This window comes from Podarcis tiliguerta (genome assembly GCF_965153285.1).
Source record: "Podarcis tiliguerta genome assembly, chromosome: 14".
Lineage (NCBI taxonomy): Eukaryota > Metazoa > Chordata > Lepidosauria > Squamata > Lacertidae > Podarcis > Podarcis tiliguerta.
Genome location: NC_139547.1, coordinates 24610972 through 24638579, shown reverse-complemented (window position 1 = coordinate 24638579; position 27608 = coordinate 24610972). Strand labels below are relative to the sequence as shown.

Here is a 27608-nt window from a genome sequence, read left to right as displayed (position 1 = left end):
CAACAATAACAACAACAATAATTATTATTATTATTTATACCCCACCCATCTGGCTGGGTTTTCCCATCCACTCTGGGCGGCTTCCAACAAAATATTAAAATACAATAATTCATCGAATATTAAAAGCTTCCCTAAACAGGGCTGCCTTCAGATTTCTTCTAAAAGTCATGTAGTTGTTAATTTCTTTGACAACTAATGGGAGGGCGTTCCACAGGGGGGCGCCACTACCAAGAAGGCCCTCTGCCTGGTTCCCTGTAGCTTCACTTCTCGCAGTGAGGGAACCGCCAGCAGGCCCTCGGTGTTGGATCTCAGTCTGGGTGGAGACGCTCCTTCAGGTATACTGGACCGAGGCCATTTAGGGCTTTAAAGGTCAGCACCAAGACTTGGAGAACCTGCATGGAGAACCTGATTGCCTTTTCCAACTTTCCAACCCTTCAGTTTTATTCAGTTGACCAAGAGTCGATTATCTTCCCTTCCCAGGTGCTGAAGCAGAGGCCTCGATTCGTTGCCTTGAAGAAACAGCCAGCTTACATTGGTGGTGAGAACCTGGAGCTCCGAGACTACCAGCTGGAAGGCCTCAATTGGCTGGCTCACTCGTGGTGCAAGTAGGTGAAAGGAAGTTGGCTGGAGGGATGATCGGGTTTGAACTTGAGAGTGAATCCAAGCTTTTCGGGACCCTTTTCCTTGGCTTTCCCCAGTGTTGTTCAACCTGGGCTGGTGGTGGTGGTTCACCTGCAAATCACAGGCATCCTCTGTTGTCATCAGAACAGAGGGGGGGGGCTGCTTTATCCTAAGTCAGACCTTTGGTCCATTTAGCTCAACGCTGTCTACACTGACTGGCAGCATCTCTCTGGGGGTTTCAGAACAGTGTGTGTATGTCTTTCCCAACCCTATCTGAAAATGGCATGGATTTAACTTGGGACCTTCTGCATGCAGAGCAAATGCTTTGTCACAGAGTTACAGCCCAAAGCCCAGATTTGGAATGTGTTCCTATCCATGCCTATGGTCCACTTAACTTCACCTTTTGTTGTGCCCCTGGCATGCGGACCTGGGAGGTTAGCTATGAAGGAGTGTGGCCCTCCAGCTGAAAAAGATCCCCCACCCCTGATGTAGACAAATGCTGAGCTAGATAGTCAGCTTCCTTTGCGATTACCCTTCTGAAGCATGTACATTTCTGAAAAATCTACTGCTTCTGTATATTCAGTGACTGGGGCCCATTTAATTTTTTTTAATAGTTGCCCACTGAGCAGAGTTGGGGTTTTTTTGGATATAATTGTTGGAGGTGGATGGGAAGTGTCTGCCGTTTCCTGAGCTCTTTGCAGGATCGTTTGGATAAAAAAGCAATTAATAAATGAACTAGAAGTACCTGCCAAATGTGCAAATCTGTTTTCTTAAAAAAGAAAAGAAAAGGAGACTTTGACCGTTCCTGAGAACATTATATAGTTGTTAAAAGGTTTTTTTTTTTTTTTAAGTAAGCATGAGACATGCTCTTAAAGGGAGATGCCCTCTTCTCCCAAATCTGTAATACTAATACAGTGGTGCCCCGCAAGACGAATGCCTCGCAAGACGGAAAACCCGCTAGACGAAAGGGTTTTCCGTTTTGGAGGTGCTTCGCAGGACGAATTTCTCTATGGGCTTGCTTCGCAAGACGAAAATGTCTTGTGATTCCTGGGTTTTTTTCCCCCGCTCCCCACCCCCTTTTTCTAAAGCACTAAGCTGCTAATAGCCTTTTAGCAGCTAATCCGCTAATCCCTTAAGCCTTTAATAGCCGCTAAACCGCTAATAGCGCTAATCCGCTAATGGGCTTGCTTCGCAAGACGAACCGCTAGACGAAGAGACTCACGGAACGGATTCTTTTCGTCTTGCGAGGCACCACTGTATACTGTTTCATCTGATGAGAAACTCAGGCTATTCCCAAAAGAATGTTCTTAAGGTACTTTGCATTTTTGCAATGCAGTCTTTAATATAACTTTGTGGAGGTCTTGGAAGCCTCACCATGACCCTGCTAAAATCTCTTCCCTCCCACTTTCCCTTTCCTGGAAAGCAAGAAATGGCTCCTCTGGCTATTGGCTCCGTCAATAGGAATCAGTTGGTGGATTTATTTCGGATTCTTTTATGCTGCTACTCATGTGTGCAAGATTCTTGTGGTATCCACACGATGTTGTCCTCATCGAAATGTTTCTGCAGAGTTGGGTTAAAACAAAAAACCCTTTCTGTATTTTCCACGAAAATGGTAAATCTGAATTAAAAGAGGAAAATAAGTACAGTGGTGCCTCGCAAGACGAAAAGAATCCGTTCCGCGAGTCTCTTCGTCTAGCGGTTTTTTCGTCTTGCAAAGCAACCCGATTAGCGGATTAGCGCTATTAGTGGTTTAGCGGCTATTAGTGGCTATTAAAGGCTTAAGGGATTAGCGGATTAGCTGCTAAAAGGCTATTAGCAGCTTAGTGCCTTAGAAAAAGGGGGTAGGGAGCGGAAAAAAATCGCAGGAACTCGCAAGACATTTTCGTCTTGCGAAGCAAGCCCATAGGAAATTCGTTCTGCGAAGCACCTCCAAAACGGAAAACCCTTTCGTCTAGCGGGTTTTCCGTCTTGCGAGGCATTCGTCTTGCGGGGCACCACTGTAGGACAATGTTTTGATTAGGATGGCATGCATGAAGAAGCAGTATAAACCTTCTGGCTTATACCAGAAATGCGTTGGAAATGTGAGCTGACGAGTGAGTCATGGGCATTGATCGTTTCCTCCTCTCTTCTCCTGTGTCCTTTCAGGAGCAACAGCGTCATCCTGGCAGATGAGATGGGCTTAGGGAAGACCATCCAGACCATCTCTTTCCTCTCCTACCTCTTCCATCAGCACCAGCTGTACGGCCCCTTCGTGATCGTGGTGCCCTTGTCAACGCTGACCTCGTGGCAGAGGGAGTTTGAGATCTGGGCCCCGGAGATCAATGTGGTTGTCTATATCGGAGATCAGATGAGCAGGAACGCTGTAAGCTACAGCCCAAGAAGCTGGGTTAACAGAGAACGTGCAAATGGGAGCGTATCTCGGGGTGGGTTTTGCAAACACAGGGTCAAAAAAACTCAGCATTCCTGAAGGACTGGGCTGGCAGTGCATTGAACAGATCATTACTTTTGTAAAAACTACAAACTGTTTCATGTCAATGTGTTTGGCTTTTCTGAAGAAGTAGTAATGCAAAGTGAATGTTGAATCGTCCTCCCCAGGGCAAGCCTATATTGACTGTGCAATCATTATTTCTCTTTTCTCCTTATTTGTATTCTTCTTATTTGTAAGAAAGTGCTGAAGCCCCACTAGAAATCTTGGCATACATTCAAATGTGGGGAATATTGCATTAGTTTTCCTCACTACCGTATTGGCCTGAATATAAGCCACACCCGCAAATAAGCTGCACCTTTAAAATTCAAGGGGGGAAAAGAAAAAAAAGACAACAACCTGAAGATAAGCCGCTCCCTTAAAATTGGGTTACAGGCTGAAAATTGCTGTGGTTGGTAGAATTGTAACTCCGAGCCAATTTTAAGCCTTTGATCTTGCAAACCCGCAAAAGTTATCGCTAAAATCGCAAATCGCTATTCAATTGCTACAGTTCCACAGGCACTCACACCCGTAAATGGCAAACGTAGAAGAAAACCCTACGGGTTAATTTCACAACAGTCTCAAGCTTGCAAACCGGCAATAAAGCATTTTTTTTGTTATGTTTTACCGTATGTCTGTTTCAGCAGTGATATCATAAAAGCCCATTTTTGTAAGGTCACGAATTTGAGCTGCACTTTAACTTCACGGTTGGAATTTGGAAGAAAAAATGTGCGGCTTATATTCGGGCCAATTCGGTATCATGCTAGCACTGCTTTCCTTTCACACTGATGGAGCAGCTGCATTGCATCCCAGGCCCAATCCTTGGCCTCTCTGGGTAGAGCTAGCAAAGACCTCCGTCTAAGAACGTGCCTTGCAAATGAAGCTCATGCTTGATCTTTTGCCTCCTCCTCAGATCCGTGAGTATGAGTGGATCCACGCGCAGACCAAGCGGTTGAAGTTCAACGTGCTCATCACAACATATGAGATTCTCCTGAAGGACAAGGTGATTGCATAGACAAGGGCAGGACCGTGGTCTTTCTCCTTGGAAATGGCCACTCCTTCGTATACCACTGGTGACAAGAACCTCCTCCTTGTTTTCATTGGCTCTCCTCTTGCAAAACGTCTGTGTTCAATGGTACATCTTCAGCTTAAAAACAGGGCATGTTAAATGAATTGCGGAGCAAGGATTTTAACCTGGGTCTTCTGGGCCACAAGGGACTCTGACTTGTTAACGCAGCTTCCTTCTCTCCATGCAGCTCCTTCCTGGGTTGCAATACTTGGGGGGCCAAGTACCCTCTGTACAAAGCGACTTGCTTGCTTTGTGTCCCTCAAGGCACCATGAGGTAGCCATAGATCTCCTCCTTGCTCCCAGAGACACAGCACTTAAGTTTTGCCCTGCTCTGAAGTTGCCATTCAGACATGGAGGATAAGGCAGCCAGCCACGATGGCTCTGCTCTGCTGCTGCCGTCTGAGGCAGTACAGTTCTGAGTATGCTGGAAGGGGAGAGAGTGCTCATGTGCTTGAGGGTATCCAGCTTCCCTGAAATGGGAAGGGGGCCAGGTCTCAGCGGCAGAGCAGATGAGTTACGTGCAGAAAACCCCCAGCTCAGTTCCTGCAACAAGCTTGTTGCAGGGGATGGGGAAGTTCTCCTTCTGCCCAAGACTGCAAGGAGCTGCTACCAGTCAGAGTAGACAATTCAGAGCAGGATAGAACTGCTGTTGGTATGTGGGCAGAGTGTGTAGCCTAGAACTTCCCCCAGAAACTTCTGCAACACACTGTGGCCCCACCTGCATTATAAAGCAGTATCCTATCCCTTTAAACAATCAGGAAGAGTGACTGATGGTTAAACCGTTCTGGAAATTGTAGCTCTGTGAGGATAGTAGGGGTTGCCTCACAATTCTCAGCACGAACTACAGCTCCCATGATTCTTTGGGGGGAAGCTGTGGCTGTTTAAAGTGGTATCATAGTGCTTTAAATGGAGATGGGGCCTGCGATTTTCTGTGCAGAGTTCCTTTGGCAGATGTAGAAAAGAGCTTGCCAGAAGAGCTAGTAGGTTTGAAAAAGACCTTGTTGATGTGTTGCTCTAGACCGTTCTGGGGAGCATTAACTGGGCCTTCTTGGGTGTGGACGAAGCGCATCGCTTGAAGAACGACGACTCCTTGCTGTACAAGACGTTGATCGACTTCAAGTCGAACCACCGGCTGCTCATCACTGGGACGCCCCTTCAGAATTCTCTCAAAGAGCTCTGGTCCCTGCTGCATTTTATCATGCCGGAGAAGTAAGTCTCCTTACTATGCATCAAAAGTTACACCTGCCTCCAGGGCAAATGGAGCACAAAGGGCGCAGAGCGGTAGGAGCATGAGAGTTTGGAAGAAGCTGTGGGGGTGTTATGAGATGTTGCAGAGGGAGCCACCAAAAGTGCAGGAATAGGTATTCTGAGCAGTCTCTTAAGCCTTCCTTCCTTTGTTCCCTTTTTGGAAAGGGCTTCTAGACCCTATGGTCAAAAGTGAAAATAATAATAGTAATAATAATAATTTTCTCATTATTTATACCCCGTCCATCTGGCTGGGCTTCCTCAGCCACTCTGGGCGGCTTCCAACAAAATATTTAAATACAGTAATGCATCAAACCTTAAAAGCTTCCCTAAACACGACTGCCTTCAGATGTCTTCTAAAAGTCTGGTAGTTGTTGTTCTCTTTGACATCTGGTGGGAGGTTGTTCCACAGGGTGGGTGCCACTACCAAGAAGGCCCTCTGCCTGGTTCCCTGTAACTCGGCTTCTTGTAGTGAGGGAACTGCCAGAAGGCCTTCGGCGCTGGACCTCAGTGTCTGGGCAGAATGGTGGGGGTGGAGATGCTCCTTCAGATATACTGGACCGAGGCAGTTTAGGGCTTTAAAGGTCAGCACCAACACTTTGAATTGTGCTCGTAAACGTACTTGCATGCTTCTAGTCCTTAATGCAGAAAGCGTTGGCTTGAAAGGACATTGCCAGTGCCTGGGCAGGGAGCTCTGTACAGAGCTCCTTGCCCCTTGCCCCCCATGATTAGCAGCAGAAGAAAAATAGAGAATAAGATAAAAAAAGAGAGAGATGCAAATGTACTCAACAGAGCTCCAGTTCTTCCAAGCACAGAAAATGGCATAGGAGTTTGTGGCTGAGTGTGAATGCATGCATGGACATGGGTGTTTGTGTGAGCATGTGCCCAGGTGAGTGTGAATCCAAGTGTGTGTGCCTGTGAGTACAAGTGTGCATATATGTGAGTGTGCAGACTCGGGGAGGATGCCCAGCACCTGCCCCTTTCATCTTCACCCTGCAGCCTCTTTCCTTCCTTGCCAACACAAAGTGAGAATCTGCTGCAGATGGCTTTGAAAGCAATTCTGTTCTGAACCTGCAAACTAGTGCAGAATTTGGGTAGCCTTTGATATTTTTTGAGGGTGGGTGGGTCAGAAAGAGGAGGAAGAGGGAGTCCTGCCAGCTCATCTTCACCGTCCCTTTTTTGTGCCCTGTTCTCACTGTCAGGTTTGAGTTGTGGGAAGATTTTGAAGACGACCATGGGAAAGGGCGCGAGAACGGCTACCAGAGCCTCCACAAAGTCTTGGAGCCATTCCTCCTGCGCAGAGTGAAGAAGGACGTGGAGAAGTCCCTCCCTGCCAAAGTGGAACAGATCCTGCGGGTGGAGATGTCTGCCTTGCAGAAACAGTATTACAAGTAGGTGCCTGGTGTCATGGCCAGGACTTCCCAGAGGCTGTGCTGTAAGAAAGATTCTCAGTACGCCTCAATGCACCATGGGGAATAAGGTTATTAGATAAGGGCCCCTGTTACCCCCAATATCACCCCACAACCCGAAGAGGTTGCCTGATGTATCTCTGTGTGATTTATCCTTTCCCCATCTCTGCATGTGATTTGGAGTATTTGTTTCCCTCCAGATGCAAAGATAGAGTAGATTAGCTACCCGCAGGAGGTTCCCTGTTGCATCTCTGCATGAGTCACTGCCAGAGTCCTATCTGGGCCAGTGACTCGTGTAAGGGCACAGGAGGCAGGTTCCTCCAATAGTAGTAGTTTTTGCTCCTGGCATCCTCTTTGCCAGCCTGGTCACCCTCTAGATGTTTGGGCCACAAGTTCCACCAGCTTCAGCCACCTGTGGTTCAAACTGTCTGAAGGGCAGCCGGTTGACAGAAGCACAAACACCCTTTCAGCTTTACAAGTGGCCTCTGAGTTTTAATTCAGAACCAATGAGGCCCTCCATTTTCTAGAAGACACGGGGTTTGCACGTCAGGCTGTTTAAATTGCAAGTGGCAAAAGCTGCATTGTGGATGTCCTTAAATTCCAGGACCATTAGGAAGCAGGGAATGCCTTTCATAGTTATAAGTGAAATCTGCTGCAAAATGCAGCAGTATGGAGTTTGCCCGGTCAGCCACAACCTTGTCCAGGATACTCCATTCCATTCTCCCCTGCCCCCCTTCTATCCTCCCATCAAATTTCTGTGTTCGTGGCACTTTCTCTGTTTTCATAGTTCTCATTTGGAGGGGCCTCCCGCCACCTCAAATACCTTGAGGGTTTTCCTCCTAAATATTATCTTTTGTACTTCTGCAAACCTCCTGGTGATACCTTTGCTTTGAGCATGATCGCTACAATTGTGGCTGAATTCAGGACCCATGCTCACATATGAATTCCTTACTTCCCTTGTGCTCAGTCTCTGTGAACTTGCAGCACACCCACTTGGTTAGGATCGTCTCCCCAAGTCCCCTTGGAAGTAACACAGTTGGGAGTTCATGTCTCCTGACGCCCCGTTCCCGGCTTGCCCTGCAGGTGGATTTTAACACGCAACTACAAAGCGCTCTCTAAAGGCACGCGCGGGAGCACGTCCGGCTTCCTGAACATCGTGATGGAGCTGAAGAAGTGTTGCAACCATTGCTATCTAATCAAGGCCCCCGAGGAGAACGAGAGGGAGAACAGGCAGGAGCTGCTGCTGGTGGGTAACGTGGAGGGAGGGAGGGGGACAGCAAGGAGGGAGCACATTGGCCCATGTGCTGGTTACATAAGCTGTGGCGCGGCTGCATTCAGAATGCTGCTGCACAGCCGCTTCACTGCAGCAATGTCTTGCAGAGTTGGAGAAGGGTCAGAAAAGGGGAAACCAAATGGTCAAGGGCGTGGAGCAACTTTCCACTATGAGGAAAGATAGTCACATTTGGGACTTTTTTCCCCAGCTTAAAGACAAGTAAGCGGCAACACGATAGATGTTTATACAATATGCAGCATATAGTTAAACTGTGGAACTCCCTCCCACAGCATGGTCACCAACTTGGATGGCTTTAAGAGAGGACTGGGCAAATCCATGGAGGAGTAGACTTATCAGTGGTACTAGCCATAGCGGCTATGCTTGGGCGTCATGCTTCTTACCACAGGTGGAGAGAGTGTTCTTGCACTTGAATCCTGGTTGACGGTTTCCCACAGGCAATCTGAGAACAGGATGCTGGACAAAATGGCCCATTGGCCTGATCCAGTAGGCCCTTCTTATATTCCCCATTGCACACTGCTTCTGGACATCTGCTGTGTTAAATGTGTTCAGATGTGTAACACTTGTATAGCAGTTTTAAGTGTTTGAAATCCTTCACATGCATTGTCTAGCTGTAATCCATGGGAGAGCTCCGTAAGGCTCTGTTAGGCTACATTCCAGTAGCCCCACACGACCCAGAGGTTTCCTCACACCTAATTTCTTCACCCAGGCAAGCAGAATCACAGTGCAAGAATGCTTTCCGGCCATGCAGAAGTACTTGAGCAGGATATGTGAGGTCTGTGGCCTGGGGCAAGTCCCTAAGGGCCACATAAATTTTCTTACTTGGCCCTTGGCTCTTAAGTTCTCCACCCCTGCTGTAAGTTAAGCCAGCAGCATTGTCACCCATATTACAGATGGAGACACTGAGGCTAAGACAGATCGGCTTGCCTAAATCCCCCTATGTCAGTTCACAGCTGACTAGGCGAGATTCAAACGAGGGATCTTCCTGATTTGTAGGGCTCAGTCCAGGTTGGAAGCGCCATTTGCAAATGACCACCATGTCCCCTTCAGTCTTTAATCAGGAGCAGCGGGAAGCTCATCCTCCTGGACAAACTCCTGAGCAGGCTGCGCGAGAGGGGCAACCGAGTCCTCATCTTCTCCCAGATGGTGAGAATGCTGGACATCTTGGCAGAGTATCTGGCCATCAAGCACTACCCTTTCCAGGTGAGGCTGCCATGGGTGAAACAGGCACGAGCTGTTTGGTTGGTTCAAAGGAGACGGTCTTAGATAAGCTTCAGATGTGGAAACCAAAGGTGTATGGGAAGAAAAGGAGGGGATGATGCATTTTGTGTTTTTATTATTGAATTTATACCCCACCCTTCCTCCCCAAAGAACCCGTGCACTCCTTATGCATCACACATAAGTCTGCAGAGGACTTCCCTTTGATGTCAAGATACTGTGGGCATACAGAAACAGTGTAGTTCGGTTTCCTGAGAATCTCGGCTTTTATTTTAAAGCGAGCAAGTTTCTAGTCCTTACAGTGTTCAGGGGGTACATCTCAGCCCAGGAAAAGTACTTTTTAACTGGAGACATTTGCTGGTTTGGCATGGGACTTCATCCAGTGAAGCCGAATGATGGGATATTCAGGGTGGATAGAAGGAAGTCATTCTTCATACAGCACATCATCAAACTATGGAACTCACTCCCACTGGAGGCAGTGATCAGATGGCTTTAAAAGAGGATTGGGCAAATGCATGGAGGAGAAGGCTATCAATGACTACTAATTGCAAGAGCTGTTCTCTGCTTCCATGGTGAGAGGCAGTAATGCTTCTGAATACCAGAAGCCACAGGGCGGAGAGTTCTCTTGGCCTTGGGTCCTGCTTCCCACAGCCATCTGGTTGGCCTCTGTAAGAACAGGATGCTGGACTAGATGGGCCATTTGCCTGATCCAGAAGGGCTCTTCTTATATCCATATGGGACCCTCTGAACTGAAATCTGCCACTGAGCTTTCCCCTTTCCACGTGGCCTCTTGTGTCTTATGCCTCCTCATGTATTTTTTTTTTTTAATAAGCGCTTCCACAAGCAGTTCCTGGCTCAGGGCTTGTAATGGGAGCTGCGGAGTCACCTGGTGCCTGTTGAGGCTTCCCGGGCACCGTCCCCTGCGGCAACAAGGTTATTTTTAATCACTGTTATTTTTAAAGTGTTGCCTTCCTCCAAGCTGGTAGAAGCTGGACAGGGATTTGAGTTTCTGAACCATCCACTGCAGCAGTACCCAGGGTATTGTTTGTTTTTGTGTGAGTGTGTGTAAGTGTGCAAAAGCAGTGATTCCACCAGTGTCCTTTGATTCAATCACTGTTGTTCTTTGCAGCGCCTGGACGGCTCAATCAAAGGCGAGATCCGAAAGCAGGCGCTGGATCACTTCAATGCTGACGGCTCAGAGGTAATGATCATTGTGACCTGCCCATTCAGAGGGAGGGCAGCAGCTGGCGAGGTCTTCTGAGGGGAGGCAGCGAGTACCACAAGAAAGGGCATGTCGTGTTTATCATCTTTATCAGCCATTCGTCGCTGATAAAGATGGTGGATTACACCGAAATGGCGAAAATGACCGGGAATATCAGAAACCAAGAAGATAGAAACTTTAACAAGGAATGGGGGCGATTTATACGTTATCGAAGAGAACACTGTAAACGACTAAAAACTTTGGCAGGATTATAGTAACACTTGTAATGTATGAAAAACTAATGTAAAAATGGATTTTTAAGCTAAATGGATAATCTATAAGATGCAATAAAAAAAAAGTTTGACAGTGGAAATCATGGAGGGATGGAGGGAAGCCTAAGGGTTCAGGGAATCTTATTATTATGATTAATGCTTAAATTCAAATGTATATTGTAAAGCTGAATTTAAAAAATTAAAAGAAAAAAAGAAAGGGCATATCGTTGCAAACATTCTGCAAAAAGTTTTTTGGGGGATTGAAACTTTTCCTTTCTATCCAAGCTTTGTCCCTGGCTAGCCTACCAGATCTCATTTTCAGCCTCTTATCAGAAACATCTCTGTGCAGAAATCTTCCCTCTAGTTCCTCAAAGGTTTTCCCTCCAAAGGAATATGTGTGTCTATGTGGTTATTGTATTGCATATCACTTCTTTGGAATGCCTCAGGGATTCATGTGCTTAGCGCTGAGGCCCTTTTTTCTTCTCCTCAGGACTTCTGTTTCCTCCTGTCCACGCGAGCTGGTGGCCTGGGGATTAACTTGGCCTCTGCCGACACGGTGGTCATTTTCGACTCGGACTGGAACCCTCAGAATGACTTGCAGGCTCAGGCCCGGGCTCACCGGATAGGGCAGAAGAAGCAGGTCAGAGAAAGAGCCGAAGCTCTCATGTTGCAGCCATGGATGGGTGGCAGCAGCCCCTAAGATTCTGGAACGCCCACAAAGTTCCTGCAGGCCGTTTTCCTGGGTTGTTTTTCTTCGGACATGACAGTTACCTCTTAGTTCTGTGCCAGTTGTTTTCTTCATTCCGTAGGTGGAGAGGGAGACGGAAAGATAGAATTTGAGGTAACACCAGGAGAAAGGGATATTTTCTGCCCAATTTCAGTCATGGAATCCTTTTTTTGTTTTTTTAGAGGTTTAATAAGATGCTGTTATTCATTGTTATTATTGAATTTCTATCCTGTCCTTTCTCTCAAGGGTGCCCAGGGCGGCAGACATCTAAAAGTTTAAAAGAGGATCAGAGAGATTCATGGAGAAGTTTTTTATTGGTATTTTAAAAACAATATGAAGACCAATAATAATAATAAAAAACATTTGAAAATCATCTAATAACAGTCGTGGCTCTCCCCAAAGAATTATTTTGTTGGGAGACCCCCCTATTTCTCTCCCAGAGCTATATTCCCAGAGTTTTCTGGGAAGAGGGCTTGATTGTTAAACCTCCCTGGAATTGTAGCTCTGTAAAGGGAATAGGGCAGGCATGGCCAAACTTGGTCCTCCAGCTGTTTTGGGACTACAATTCCCATCATCCCTGACCACTGGTCCTGTTAGCTAGGGATGATGGGAGTTGTAGTCCCAAAACAGCTGGAGGGCCAAGTTTGGCCATGCCTGGAGTAGGGGGTCTCTCAACTACTCTCAGCACCCTTACCAAACTACACTTCCCAGGATACTTTGAGGGAAGCCATAACCATTTAAAGTGGTATCATAGTGGTTTAAATGTATGGTGCAGACGGGAGCCTTTGTAGAGAGGTAATTCCACAGTTGGTTCAGACCTCTACTTTACAAGCAGCCACAGTCGTAAGGCATTAAGGGGAAACAAAACCTCTAAGCTGTTTACGTGTGGCACCTCCTTCGATCTCCTCTGGCTTGCAGGGCAGGAGTCAGGGAAAAGTAGTAGCTCATCAAGCAGAAGGACCCCTCAGGTTCACTCATCTTCAGTTAAAAAGATGTTGCATTTACGGGAGAAAGAAAAGCTTTTGTTGGCTTTCATGCTCTGGGGTAAGAGAGGAACCGGTATCTGACTCTCTGGAAAATGGAGCTTTTATCTGTACCTCCCCCCCCCCCCGCAGGTGAATATTTATCGATTGGTTACCAAGGGGACGGTGGAAGAAGAGATTATCGAAAGAGCCAAGAAGAAGATGGTATTAGACCATCTGGTGATACAGCGCATGGACACCACTGGTCGAACTGTTCTGGACAACAACTCTTGCAGATCCAAGTAAGGGGAATGAGAGAGGATGGGGACAGGTTCTCTTGAGGACTGCAGATCCAAACTAACTAGGTGTATACCAGCCAAACTAACTTGGGTGTATATCAGCCTTCCTTGAGATGCTGCCCTCCAGTAGGTCCAACGTCCACTTCCTTCTTGTTCCCTTGCAGCACAAACCCTTTCAACAAAGAGGAGCTGACGGCCATCTTGAAGTTCGGTGCGGAAGACCTGTTCAAAGAGCTGGAAGGGGAAGAGTCTGAGCCACAGGTGAACCCAGCCGGAAGGGTTTTTGGTTGGCACACTTTGTTAGAGATGGTTTCCCCTCTGAAGGTTGTATTCAGAGCTACAGTGGTACCTTGGTTTTCGAAAGTCTTCGTCGACGAACATTTCGGTTTTTGAACACCGTAAACCCAGAAGTAAATGCTTCAGTTTTCAGATGCGCCTCAGAAGTTGAACCGGAAATGCTGCTTCCATATTGAGTTTTCTGTTTTGAGGCTTCCATACTGAGTTTCGGTTTTGGAATTTGTATGGTCTTCTGAAAAGGATTACGTTCGAAAACCGAGGGTCCACTGTAGTCCTACCCAGACCAGACCCATAAATCAAATCAAATCAAATCAATCTTTATTGTTACAGTCAATGACCAGTATTCAGTAGACCCATGAAAGTTATTAGAGCTAAGATAGTTGTGTTAATTAATTTCAGTGGGTTTACTCTGAGCAGGACCATCCCAATGAAAAGGAAATGCAAGAAAGCAAAGTGGCTGTCCAACGAGGCCTTACAAATAGCGGGGGAGAGAAGGCAAGCAAAATACGAGGTAGTGAAAGATACAGGAAATTGAATGCAGATTTCCAAAAAATAGCAAAGAGAGACAAGAAGGCCTTCTTAAACGAGCAATGCAAAGAAATAGAGGAAAACAACAGAATGGGAAGAACCAGAGATCTGTTCAAGAAAATTGGAGATATGAAAGGAACATTTCGTACAAAGCTTACCATGATAAAGGACAAAAGTGGTAAGGACCTAACAGAAGCAGAAGACATCAAGAAGAGGTGGCAAGAGTACACACCAGTAGTGTGGTTGCTGACCTTGAGCCTGGAGAGTGAAGTCAAATGGGCCTTAGAAAGCACTGCAAATAACAAGGCCAGTGGAAGTGATGGTATTCCAGCTGAACTATTTAAAATTTTAAAAGATGATGCTGTTAAGGTGCTACACTCAATATGCCAGCAAGTTTGGAAAACTCAGCAGTGGCCAGAGGATTGGAGAAGCTCAGTCTGCATCCCAATCCCAAAGAAGGGCAGTGCCAAAGAATGCTCCAACTACCGCACAATTGCACTCATTTCACACGCTAGCAAGGTTATGCTTAAAATTCTACAAGGAAGGCTCAAGCAGTATGTGGACCGAGAACTCCCAGAAGTGCAAGCTGGATTTCGAAGAGGCAGAGGAACCAGAGACCAAATTGCAAACATGCGCTGGATTATGGAGAAAGCTAGAGAGTTCCAGAAAGACATCTACTTCTGCTTCATTGACTATGCAAAAGCCTTTGATTGTGTCGACCACAGCAAACTATGGCAAGTTCTTAAAGAAATGGGAGTGTCTGATCACCTCATCTGTCTCCTGAGAAATCTCTATGTGGGACAAGAAGCTACAGTTAGAACTGGATACGGAACAACTGACTGGTTCAAAATTGGGAAAGGAGTACAGCAAGGCTGTATATTGTCTCCCTGCTTATTCAACTTATATGCAGAATTCATTATGCGAAAGGCTGGGCTGGATGAATCCCTAGCCGGAATTAAGATTGCCGGAAGAAATATCAACAACCTCAGATATGCAGATGACACAACCTTGGTGGCAGAAAGTGAGAAGGAATTAATGAACCTTTTATTGAGGGTGAAAGAGGAGAGCGCAAAATATGGTCTGAAACTCAACATTAAAAAAACGAAGATCATGGCCACTGGTCCCATCACCTCCTGGCAAATAGAAGGGGAAGAGATGGAGGCAGTGAGAGATTTTACTTTCTTGGGCTCCATGATCACTGCAGATGGTGACAGCAGTCATGAAATTAAAAGATGCCTGCTTCTTGGGAGAAAAGCAATGACAAACCTAGACAGCATCTTAAAAAGTAGAGACATCACCTTGCCAACAAAGGTCTGTATAGTAAAAGCTATGGTTTTCCCAGTAGTGATGTATGGAAGTGAAAGCTGGAGCATAAAGAAGGCTGATCGCCAAAGAATTGATGCTTTTGAATTATGGTGCTGGAGGAGACTCTTGAGAGTCCCATGGACTGCAAGAAGATCAAACCTCTCCATTCTGAAGGAAATCAGCCCTGAGTGCTCACTGGAAGGACAGGTTGTGAAGCTGAGGCTCCAATACTGTGGCCACCTCATGAGAAGAGAAGACTCCCTGGAAAAGACCCTGATGTTGGGAAAGATGGAGGGCAGAAGGAGAAGGGGATGACAAGAGGACGAGATGGTTGGATAGTGTTCTTGAAGCTACCAGCATGTGTTTGACCAAACTGCGGGAGGCAGTGGAAGACAGGAGTGCCTGGCGTGCTCTGGTCCATGGGGTCACGAAGAGTCGGACACAACTAAACGACTAAACAACAACAACAACAACACTCTGAGCAGGATTAATTTTTGATACAAGCTTGTATGTTTCTATGATACCAGCAGAGGTGAACAACCCATACCAGTTCCCAAGCTAGTGTCCCACAAGGAATAAATTGATTTCATGTTTTATTCTTTCATTTATAGGATTCCTTACCTACCCCTTTCACCCCAAGGTCCCAGGACAGGTTACGATGATATTATAATACAGTTATAAAATCAAATGAATCACTTTATGATTGTAAAACTAGCAAGACCATTATAAATGGAACAGGGGACTTTAAATTCAACAAAAGGAAGTGGATCCGCCAAAACAAAATAAGGTGGTACCTCGGGTTAAATACTTAATTCGTTCCAGTGGTCTGTACTTAACCTGAAACTGTTCTTAACCTGAAGCACCACTTTAGCTAATGGGGCCTCCTGCTGCTGCTGCGCCACCAGAGCACAATTTCTGTTCTCATCCTGAAGCAAAGTTCTTAACCTGAAGCAATATTTCTGGGTTAGCGGAGTCTGTAACCTGAAGCGTATGTAACCCGAGGTACCACTGTACCTTAACTTCCAAGGGTCAGGGTAAAAGAGGTGTGTCTTCAGCACTGGGTGGAAGCTGTGGAACAATGATGTCAGGCATTGTGGGGAGGGAGTTCTAGAACTGAGGGGCCATCACAGAGAAATCCCTCTCCCGGGCTACAACTGCCAACACTTCTGAAGGTGACGGAGCGACACTTAGGTACTCCTCTGCCAGTAGCCTGGGAGGGCCTGTAGGCAGGGATGGAGACAACTTTTCAGATATTTGGGGCCTTAGCAGTAGTTGCTCTGTGAGCAGTGCAGAAAATTATTTGTTGTGAATCTTAATTTTGGTGTTGAAAGGGGCACATTCCTTTACAGTCGTACCTTGGTTGCCGAACGCCTTGGTACTCGTACGTTTTGGCTCCCGAATGATCAAAAAGTGGAAGTGAGTGTTCTGGTTTCTGAATGATTTTCAGAAACCGAACGTCCGGTGTGGCTTCCGATTGGCTGCAGGACGCTTCTGCAGCCAACCGGAAGTCGTGCCTTGGTTTTCGAACAGTACCGGGAGTCAAACGGACTCCTGGAACACATTCTGTTCGAGAACCAAGGTACGAATGTACTTTTGAAAGGAGCAAAAAACCAGGTGTCTTTGCTTTTAGAAAGTTTGGGAAATGCTGGACAACGCTATGCAGTCTCCTTCCGTCTTCTCTAAAGCACTGAGCACACTTCTCCCACATCCCACCCCACTGAGTTCATTCTTACTCAATATTCGGGTATTGCAGATTCTCTCTAACGGGCTGTGATTCCCTCCTGTCTTCCCCAACCTTTCCAGGAAATGGACATCGAGGAAATTTTGCGCTTGGCCGAAACCCGAGAGAACGAAGCATCCACAAGCGCCACAGATGAACTTCTGTCTCAGTTCAAGGTATGGACCTATGTGGGTGGAGCATAAAGCAACGTTGGCATGTTTTCAGTTATTATATTTCAGCCTTCCTCCCCAAGGAACCCAGGGGCAGAGGATAAGACAATTTAAAAATGAAATGAGAGCATTCTCAAATAGGAGCCCAGGAGTGGAATATGACCAACCCTGTGAAGATGTGATGGTTTCAGATCTTACAAGAAGTACCAGCACAGATGGCAGATAATTTTGCCAGTGGCAGTAGAGCAATTGTGTCCAAACTTCATCCCCACCTCACTCCGGAAAAATTCCTGCAGACACTCATGATTGTGACCCGGGTTCAAATTCCTTCACGGTCCCGGTGGCCTTGGAGAAGGCATGCACTCGCAGCCTCAGTTTCCCTTCGTCTTAGCGGGTTCCTTCTCATACGGTGTCATTGTGAGGAGAGAGACACACACACACACAGGCCATGGGATTGGTTCGAAATATTTTTTAACCTGGTGATGAGGAATGAAACCTGGCACGTGTTTTATCCTTTGTAGGTGGCCAACTTTGCAACGATGGAGGAGGAGGAAGCCGAGGTTGAGGAGAAGTCTCATAAGGACTGGGACGATATCATCCCGGAGGAGCAGAGGAAGAAGGTGGAGGAGGAGGAGCGGCAGAAGGAACTAGAGGAGATCTACATGCTTCCCAGAATCCGCAGCTCGGCTAAAAAGGTATGGCCAGGGCAGGGCGTGTCCTCCTCAAGTTGAACCCAGACCAACCACTGCCATGTCCCAACAGCTCTTGTCAGCTAAAAATGTAAGAAGAGCTCAACTCATTCAGGCCAAAAGTCCATCTAGTCCCCCTGCAGCCACTCGGGTGCCTTTGGGAATCCCGCATGCAGGAGCTGAGTGCAGCAATGCTCTTCTTTTCTACATTTAAGGCATTCACACAGAGCCTGCTGCTTCAGTGAGGGACATACGGCATTTATTATTTCCTCTTAACAATGTGGGGCACTTGATAGGGAGATGTAAGCAAAGGCAGGTGATTGCCCCCAAAGGGTTTACATTATAAATTTAGGAAGTTGGGGACGTCGGAGACTGGGCTTAGGAGGTGTGAGAGAGGGCAATGCAGGACTGGAGACTGCAAAATAGGTTAAACGGGTCCCTTGCAGATTTCAGCTTCCCCTCTTGCACAATCTGCTTTTTGAAATGCAAAGCATGGCCCCTCGTTGGGAAGGAACATAGGAGGCTGACTTACATTGAGCCAGACCATCAAGCTCAGTATCACCTACTCTGGCTGGTGGCTGCTCTCCAGGGCTTCAGACTGATCTCTCCCAGCCTTGCCTAGAGATGCTGGGGATTGCACCTGGGGCTTTCTGCCTGCAAAGCAGATGCTTTACCACTGAGTTGTGGTCCCGTGCCTTTAAGGAATAGCAGCCTTAAACTGAGTCAGACCATTGGCTCATCTAGCTCAGTATTTTCTACACTGGTACCAGCTCTCAAGGCTTTCAGGCAGGGGGCAGTCCCAGCCCTAGCTGGTCTCAAACCCGGGGCCTTCCTCATGCAAGCAGATGCTTACCACTGAACAATGGCCCTTCCTGAACAAGTAGGTCTGCTTTTATAGGCAATAGCCAGCAAATCAAAGCTCCAGCAGGACACTGGAAGCCTTTCACCCTCCTCCTCTGCCAAAATATCTGGGGCATCCTGAAGTGATGAGAGCTAGCCTGGCTGATCTGTTGTCCTTTCTGCCCCCATAGGCTCAGGCCAATGACAGCGATTCGGATGTTGAGATGAAGAAAAAGCTGCAGGGGTCGTCCGGCTCGGAGAGCGAGACGGAGGACTCAGACGATGATAAAAGACCCAAACGAAGAGGGCGGCCCCGCAGCGTCCGGAAGGACATGGTGGAAGGCTTCACAGACACGGAAATCAGGAGGTCAGCACTGATGCCTGATGGGGTTTTATCTGCATTTATTCCTCCCCCTGCCCAGGAGTCTTGAGCAGGCTCCGATATGTCTTAAGCTCATTTTCATTTAAGCGAAAAAGCCCTCCCCTTTTTTACAATCCAGAATTACTTTATATACCTGGCAGCTATTTTCCCCCCACGCAGCCCAGCAAAGTTTTGTGATAATCCTTGGAATTCCAGGGAGATTGTGGTACTCTTGGGATGGTGGCACAGTCATGATTTGGGAGCTGGAGTTAGCAGGATCCCTGAGTGCCTTTTGCAATAGTTAGGTGACCAGCTCCGCAGAACAAGTTTATTCAAGTAGGAATGCACTTGCTGGAATTCTTCTGACAGCTGTTGCCCCATTCTTTTGTTTGAATCCCGCAGGTTTATCAAGGCCTACAAAAAGTTTGGCGTTCCCCTGGAACGGTAAGTGCTGATCTATTTAGTTGGGGGTGCCAGGGATTACTGTTACTGTTTTTTATTTTACTGGGTTTTTCATCATGGCTTTCCTCCCGGCGAAGCCCAGGGCAGCAAACAATACATTTTTAAAGCAAAAACATTACAAAACAGATTAAAATATTCTAAAAACAATTTAAAAACATGTTAAAACAATTAGAAGCATTCATTTTTTATTTTCTTATACGTCGCCTTTTTTTACGATATAGCATATTTTTATAAAAAAATTATAAACAGCAGCAATTGCAATTTAAAAACAGTCTTCCATCCAATGATCTTGAGGTTGCCATAACATTTGTGGGCCACCAATTTTTGGATAGACTGGATAGTTTTCAAATTCTCCCTGAAAGTTGATAATGATGGAGGCAGACATACCACACTAAGGAGGGTAATTCCCAGAGTTCCCTGCGAAGAAGGATTGATTCTTTAAACCACTCTGGGAATTGTCACACTGTGGTGAGAATGGGGGTCTCCTCACAACCCTCCGCACCCTTAACAAACTACAGCCCCCAGGATTCTTTGGGGGAAGGCTGTAGGATGTGGTATTTCATTTTATTATTTCGTTTTTATTGATTTATCAATAGACATGTGGTACAGACTAACACATGATACAAACCATAGCAGAATGATACCCGGAGCATATTCAGTATATAAGTCAAATTAAAGAGATGCGATTTAATATAGCCAGTTTCTTAAGATGCGTGAGTCATAGGAGGAGTACATCTATGGGTCTCCCTATTTATATAATTTTTAAAAAAGTGGAGACCTGTCTGCATCAAAAATGTCTGATTTGGCTCTATGTCTGACCAGATGTTCAGATAAAATCACATCCCATACATTGATAAACGATGCCTCTGGAACTTCTGATGAGTTCCAGTGTGGCACTGGGCTATGTACAGTCTGCCGCCACGAGGGAGCTGTTTCCATTCACTTCATTGTCCTCTTCTCCCTCTTCCAGGCTGGAATGCATTGCCCGAGATGCGGAGCTGGTAGACAAATCTGTGGCCGACCTCAAACGCCTCGGGGAGCTTCTTCACAACAGCTGCGTTTCGGCCATGCAGGAGTACGAAGAACACCTGAAAGAGAACCCTGCAGAAAGTAAGTGGAGAAGAGTCTTGCATCCAGGAAAAAAGGATTGGTCAAAGCACTTGGATCCTCATGCTTTTCAGATAAGCAACTCACCCCTCCTCCCCCCCCTGTTGCTTGTAGCTGAAGCATCTGTGGCTCTTTTTCCCCAGACAAAGGACCAGGGAAGAGAAGAGGCCCCACCATTAAGATTTCTGGCGTCCAGGTGAACGTGAAAGCCATCATTCAGCACGAAGAGGAGTTTGCAATGCTGCACAAGACCATCCCAACGGACCCGGAGGAGAGGGCAAGGTGAGTTTGAAGGTTCCTGGGTACGCAGGGAAGAAGAGCGCAAGGAGGCGAGAGTTGGCGTAGAGCAGGGGCAACAGTGGCCTGACTTTCAGCTGCTTTCCAGATTGCAGCTTTGGTTAACCTGTAAATTAATGGGACTCATTGAGCTTCAGGCTCACTCCTTCATCTTCAGACTCCCAGCTTACTTTCCTAATGAGATAGGCAGAAGAGAATATTCACGAGGGAGCCCTCAGCGGGTCCAGAATGGAGTCCTTCCTCTCAGAAGGGGTGTTCATCGTATGTTACATTCAAACCAGTGTACCATCTCTGGACATATCTAGTTGGGGTGTACAAACAGTTGTGCTGTGGACTTGTGGTTATTTGTATGTAACACTCAATGTATCTAGCTGTGTACACACCATAGTGGAGCTCTGCTCAACAAGTGTACACTCTTTTCACACACCAACACTTGTACATGTGTAGAGGAAGCTTGCACCTCAGTGTAATGGGTGAAGAAGCCTAAAACACTGGAAAGTTTAAGTGAGAAAGACACAAATTTGTGCCTTGTCTCTCTCTCACTGTCCCCCTTCTGTTGCAGACCTTTAGAGGCATAGAAAAATAACTCTGATGTAAAAAGTGAAGAGAGACAGTGTCGTTCAGTGGTTATAGTGTGGGACTTAGACCTGGCAGGCCTGTGTTCAAATCCCTACTCAGCCATGGGTGACCATAGGCCAGCCACCCTTAGCCTAGCTTACCTCACAGGGTTGTTGTGAAGATAAAATGGGGAAGGAGGAAAACCATACATACCATCTTGAGCCAAACAACAAAACCTCTTACCTGTTTTTCTGCTCTCCCATTAAATTGCAGGTTCTGCCTGACTTGCCGTGTGAAAGCTGCCCATTTTGATGTGGATTGGAGTGTGGAAGATGACTCTCACTTGTTGGTGGGAGTATATGAACATGGCTACGGGAACTGGGAGCTCATCAAATCAGACCCAGAGCTGAAATTGACCAACAAGGTACAAGAAACCTCACATGCAGAGGGAGGCCTGGTTTGCATGTATAGCACTAAGCCATGGTTAGTTTAGCCAAAGAGTGGTTTGTTTGGCTGTGCAAACTCAGCCAACAGACTAACTGAGGTTTGTTTCCTCCCAGCCAAACCACAACGTGAAGCCACAATTTGCTGTTGGCTTACAAACTGTGACATGTTATGGCTATGGTTTAGTGTTATGTTTGAAACCATAGCCTTGCTTAACCATGGTTTGTTAGGCCACTCCACCCTAGACGCTCACTAAGCTGCGGAGGCAAAGCTAGCTGGAAAACGAAAACTTTGGAGAAACAAGATGCGCCTTGTTTTCAGGTCTGTGAACATGGTTTGTTGAACGAGCCATAGCTACAACAAACCATGGCACACTGTCATGTGTGAACGCAGGCAGTGCATGTGTGTCTGCAGACAAGTGTTTGGCTTCCTCCAAAGACAATTCCAACCCACCACTGAGCAACCAGGCTTAAATCAAAACAAGTAATAGCAATAATGGTGTAAAACAACATGTCTGGAAGTCTGTTGTGCTCAGGGAAACTGGGTATAAATTCTGTGGTTCAACTGGCAATGTATTTTGCTGTTGACTACACCCCGCAAAGCTCACGGAAATCTGGGCAGAAGAAAAAGAAACAAGGAAATAGGAAGCGGAGGGAGGGTTTCTGATTGCTTTGATCCTGACATGGTGTGAGCTTCTGTGCAGATTTGGCCATTTATTTATCCTCTTAAAGAATGCTTCCTCCTAGAGCAGAAAACACTGCTCTAGTGTTTGGATTACTGATGGGTGTCCAATTCCCCCCACTTTGAATTCTTAGTCCACTTCCCCATTTTCTTAGTTGTAGCTTTCTGTATCTTATAATTGGAAAGTATGGGGGGGGGGGGCTCTTGCTGTCAGACCTTTGCTTTCGTTGATGCCCATGTCCTTAAAAACACCCCCCCCCCAAGATCCTTCCTGTTGAGACAGACAAGAAGCCTCAAGGGAAGCAGCTCCAGGCACGAGTCGACTACTTGCTGAAACTACTCAAGAAAGACATGGAGAAAAAGGACGGAACGAAAGAGGTGGAAGAGGTCAGTTCCACCATGGATGAATCGCAGCAGAAAAGGCAGAGTCACTAGACCAGGCCTTGTGCATTTCACACATCTGACCTGGCACTTCAGTAGTGCACAGGCCAGCTTTCTAGTCCCTGTGGAGGCAAATGCATGCTTTGGAAACATATGGATGGGGCTTTGCAAAATCTCTCAAACCAGAGTGAGGGCTGAATAGGACCTTTTAACGCATCATATGCCAAGCCTGGTGCCTTCCAGTTTGGACCACAAGTCATCAGCCCCAGCCAGCACAACTGTGCTTCTGTTAACATCAGCATCATGCAGCCATGCTGCCTAGGGCTGATGTGAGTCATAGCTGGTCCAGAACTCACGAAGAGGGGGCACCATGTTAGCAGAATGCGCCGTGCGCTACGAGGCTCTACATCTCGGTCTGTGTGTCATCTGGGAGGGAAGCTTTCCTTGGGAAGTTGCAGTTCTCCTGCTCTTGACTGACTTCTTCTCCTCTCACCTTAGACCAAGGCAAAAAAGAGGAAGCCCCGCACAAAGAAGGAAAACAAGTCTCTCAAAGGGAGAGATGAGCATGGGAATGAGGTCTCCTCTCCTCGACACTCAGACAACCCCTCAGAAGAAGGAGAGGTCAAGGTAAGCCCAGTTTGGCAGGTCTCCTGTGATTCCACATGCCCACCTGTGTAATATCTGATGTGCAGATTCTATTGTGTTGAATAATATATACAGCTGGCAGATGAAGAATTGGAAATTCTCTTTTTTGTCCATCCCCCCCCCCATTTTCTTTTTTTCCTCTCTGTGGTGTAGTGTGTAGGGAGTCAGTGTGGTGTAGTGGTTAAGAGCGGTAGGTTCGTAATCTGGGGAACCAGGTTCACGTCTCTGCTCCTCCACATGCAGCTGCTGGGTGACCTTGGGCCAGTCACACTTCTTTGAAGTCTCTCAGCCCCACTCACCTCACAGAGTGTTTGTTGTGGGGGAGGAAGGGAAAGGAGAATGTTAGCCGCTTTGAGACTCCTTCGGGCAGTGATAAAGTGGGATATCAAATCCAAACTCCTCCTCCTCCTCCTCCTCCTCCTCCTCCTCTTCTTCTTCTTCTTCTTCTTCTTCTTCTTCTTCTTCTTCTCGCTCTCTCCTTTTCTGGTCTGTGTTTTTATTTAGATAAGCTTTTTAGCTTTGATAAAACAAGTATTTGATATTTTTGTATTGCTTTTAAAATTTATCCCTCCCCCCCCCCCAAAAAAAAAAAAAACAATTCCACCAGGAGCTTTTGGCTAAGATTTTGTTTCCCAGATGCCTCACCTCAGGCACAGTCAGCAGAGCCCCTTCCCCTGTTCAGCTTCTGTAGTCTTTCTCCGCTCCCCACAAAGATAGCTTTGAAAACCAGGTTTTTAAAAAAACAAAAACAAACAAACAAACCCATAATAGCTGTGAACATTAGCCTCATGTGGATTATCCATGTCATTGCTGTTCTGTTCAGATTATGGCTTGTATAGACTATAAATTGGCCCTTCAGATGTTTTGGACTACAACTTCCATCATCCATAGGCAGAGGTGTTATCACAGTTCAAGGATTCCTTCCAGCTAGGTAAAAGCACTTAAGGGCTGGTGAGGAAGAGAAGGTAGGATAGAGGAGGGGCCTGGATAGAGTCACTAGGGCCCGATACAGAGGCGCAGGGGACGAAATTCACCACCACCTAACCTGTAATCCCTCAGCCCTGAAATAAATGAAATAGGTTTGATTTTTTTCCCCCTCCCCTTCCTGCTTTCCCCCTTTCCTTGCAGGAGGATGGCTTAGATGGCAGCCCTGTGAGAAAGAAGCAGAAGAAGAAAGAGGACAAAGAAAACAAGATAAAACAGACGGCAAGCAAGAAAGAAAAGGAAGAGGAGAAAGAGAGGAGGAAGACAAAGGGCAAAAGAGAAAAGGTAACAGAGATTGTCTTGCCGCACAAGGAAAAGTCACATGGGAATCAGTTTAGCAACCCTGGGTGAGATACTGAGTAATAATTTCTCACGCAGAACTGTATCAGGAACTGCCTTCTGTGGCTTCAGCCTGGCCTCATCTCTCTCCTGTGCAAAATTGCTGCAAATTCCGTGTTTCGTTTTTATGTTTGCCATGCCTCGTTTTGTCTTTTTACAGGCCAAAGGCAGCGATGCCAAATCTGCAGGCAAAGGGAAGAGATCTCAGGGCCCCGTCCACATTACAGCTGGGAGTGAGCCCATCCCCATTGGAGAAGAGGAAGAGGATGACTTGGACCAGGAAACCTTCAGCATAGTAAGTATTTCCTCATGGGGTCAGAGAGGAAGGGGTCCCATTCGTCATTCCAGCCCCGTGTGGTTTAGACTAGTTGGTCTCTTGCATCTTTGGGCTTCAGAATTTTTGCAAGCTACTTTATTCAAGTCAGCAGCATGTACCTTTTCATTCATTTATTTAGAAGCATTTTATATATGGCTTTGTATTTCAAGAAACCCTTAAGCAGGGCACAGTAGGCAGTGGTATGAGCAGGTTGGGTTTATGGCGGGTGGTTTGGACTACAACTCCCAGCATGCATTGGTCAGGGCTGATGGGAGCTGTAGTTCAAAACATCGGGAGAGCACCAGCTGTGGAAAATGTTGAAAAGGCAGAATGAATGCTGGAAGTTCTGTCCCATATATGGGCACAAATAATCCCGAATTCACAATTTTCAAAAGATGGCTAGGGCCGCCCCCTGTAGGAAGGCGCTAAATAATCCTCAATAACGTGTAGCTTTGCTCTCTCTGCTGCTCCCCTCCCAGTGCAAAGAGCGGATGAGGCCTGTCAAAAAGGCTTTGAAGCAGCTCGACAAGCCAGACAAGGGACTGACGGTGCAGGAGCAACTGGAGCACACGCGCAGCTGCCTGCTGAAGATTGGCGACCGCATCTCAGAGTGCCTGAAAGCCTACTCAGACCAGGAGCTCATCAAGCTCTGGAGAAGGTAACCAGCTCCACCTACCCGCCTGTCAGGCCTTCCACTGCGCTCTCACGCTGGTTAGCTACTGAGGTCAGGTTTAAGGAAGCTGGCTTGGCCCACCTAGCTTGGCCCACCAGGTTTGATCCCTTGGAGATCTGCCGGTCAGTATGGACCTTGGTGGACCATAGATCTGACTTGGTATGAGGTAGTTTCTTCGGTCCCTATACCTTTGGGGGAAAGAGCATCCAATTTGTGTGCAGAAATCCCCAGATACAATCCCCAGCTATTCCTAGTAGGGCTTGGAAAGTCTGCCTCTCTAATGCCCTGGAGAGCGGCTACCAGTCAGTGTGGACAATATTTAGGTAGAAGGATCAGGATCAGTGGTCTGCTTCTTTTATAAAGAAGCTTCTTGTTCATTTCATTTATTAGACTTATTAGTTGCTCGTCACCTGAGGGTCTCCAAGCAACTTAACAGCAAGGACAAGATATACAACGCACCCTGTGCTGTAAGCTACCCTGGCAGAAATGTAATATAGGGAGTGCAAAATGTAGGAAGTTGCCTTATACCGAATAAGACCATTGGTCCATCTAGCTCAGCATCATCTTCTCTGATTGGCAGCAGCTCTCCAGGGTTTCAGGCAGGGGGCATCGTGTCCCTATGTAGAGATGCTGGGCATTGAATCTGGAACCGTCTGCATGCAAAACAGATGCTCTCCCACTGAGCTTTTACATTGCAAAATATGTTGCAAAATATCGGTTGCTTTGGCTTAGAATTTAGATTTAGGGTTTTTTTTAATGAAAGAGTTAATGATACCAGAGTTTAGACAGTAAAAGCATGTGTTGTGAAACAGCTAATAAAGTGGAGTAAAAAAACAAACATCAGGGAAGGGCAGGGTGGGAAATCAAGAAGAAATAGGTTTTAAAATGTTTAACGTTCTGGAATATTTTTGGAGGTTTAATAAAAATGATTGGGGGCGGGCGGGAAGAATTTAGATTTAGTTTTATTAGAATAAAAACTATAACATTACTGCCACACACAGCATGGCAGGCTGGATTTCTTGGGTTATATTTGATTTGACGTTCTGCATGGCTCAGGCCTTGAATGTACAAAGTAATCCCAAAGAGAAGAGATGCCTCCTGAGCATATGCAGAGTGTGCCTCTTCAGTCTCAGCTGGGTGATCTCCAGATAGACTGCATTCAGGTGGAATCAAGGGATGGGGTCTCATCCGGGCTAGACTGATAGAGGAAAGGGGTAAGCAAATTGCTGTTCTGTCAGTTCGCTAAAGGGGGGGGAAATGAAAAAAATGAAATCCATTCGCCTCCTTCCAGGAACCTGTGGATATTTGTGTCCAAGTTCACAGAATTTGACGCGAGAAAGTTGCACAAGTTGTACAAGATGGCTCACAAGAAGCGGTCGCAGGATGAGGAGGTGAGTCTGAAAAGCAGAGAGGAGTGGGGGGTGGGTGGGAGAGAGAGAGCACACTAGGCTCTTGTCACTGAAAGGCAGGATACAAATCTAATTAAAAAAAAAAATAAGCAAAGGAGATTTGTCCTGTAGAACAGGCTTTGCCAAGCTGGTGTTTTCAAGACGTTTTGAAGTACAACTCTGGACAGCTACCTCTGTGATGCTGGGGCTGATGGGAGTTGTGGTCTAAAACATCTAGAGAGGGCACCAAGTTGGTGAAGGCTGCTGTAGAAAATAGGCGGTGCCCTTGAGATCCCTTCCACCTCTGTAGTTCTGTGATTCTGTGATGCACCCTTAGAAACCAGAAGGAGCCTGGGCAAAGCTTTCTTGATTTGGTCTGCAGATGTACAGTATTCTCTTTTGCTTCCAGACACTCTCTGCATCTTTTGCATGGGCTAGCTGGGAGTCAGAAGGCTCAGTAAGGAGACCATAGAGCCAGAAGAGGGCTGGAGCAATGGTCCTGCAAGGAAAAGTTGCAGTTTTGGGGAGGTCGTTTGCTTTGCTAAATAAGGGGAGATATGCTGGATAAGAGGTATATAAAGCTATGTGTGGTTTAGAGCAGTGGGTCCACAAGTGAGTCACCAGGCCGTGTAGAATTCATCAGCG

At 46.6% G+C, this 27608-nt stretch overlaps 1 protein-coding gene across 5 annotated transcripts in view; it reads left to right on the top strand.

Annotated features, from left to right (window-relative positions):
* CHD2 (chromodomain helicase DNA binding protein 2) overlaps positions 1 to 27608 on the top strand; it is a 66883-nt gene that overhangs the window by 33926 nt on the left and 5349 nt on the right. For all 5 annotated transcript variants that reach the window (XM_083411781.1, XM_083411780.1, XM_083411782.1 and 2 more), the window contains 24 exons: positions 481 to 605; positions 2767 to 2983; positions 3999 to 4088; positions 5173 to 5363; positions 6602 to 6790; positions 7892 to 8054; positions 9150 to 9302; positions 10447 to 10518; positions 11281 to 11430; positions 12633 to 12781; positions 12943 to 13039; positions 16712 to 16804; positions 17320 to 17493; positions 18519 to 18694; positions 19091 to 19132; positions 20121 to 20260; positions 20401 to 20539; positions 21386 to 21536; positions 22502 to 22624; positions 23117 to 23245; positions 24392 to 24532; positions 24747 to 24881; positions 25382 to 25560; positions 26867 to 26966. In XM_083411781.1, coding sequence (XP_083267907.1) covers positions 481 to 605; positions 2767 to 2983; positions 3999 to 4088; positions 5173 to 5363; positions 6602 to 6790; positions 7892 to 8054; positions 9150 to 9302; positions 10447 to 10518; positions 11281 to 11430; positions 12633 to 12781; positions 12943 to 13039; positions 16712 to 16804; positions 17320 to 17493; positions 18519 to 18694; positions 19091 to 19132; positions 20121 to 20260; positions 20401 to 20539; positions 21386 to 21536; positions 22502 to 22624; positions 23117 to 23245; positions 24392 to 24532; positions 24747 to 24881; positions 25382 to 25560; positions 26867 to 26966 — 3318 coding nt within the window. The remainder of the gene's footprint in view (positions 1 to 480; positions 606 to 2766; positions 2984 to 3998; positions 4089 to 5172; positions 5364 to 6601; positions 6791 to 7891; positions 8055 to 9149; positions 9303 to 10446; positions 10519 to 11280; positions 11431 to 12632; positions 12782 to 12942; positions 13040 to 16711; positions 16805 to 17319; positions 17494 to 18518; positions 18695 to 19090; positions 19133 to 20120; positions 20261 to 20400; positions 20540 to 21385; positions 21537 to 22501; positions 22625 to 23116; positions 23246 to 24391; positions 24533 to 24746; positions 24882 to 25381; positions 25561 to 26866; positions 26967 to 27608) is intronic.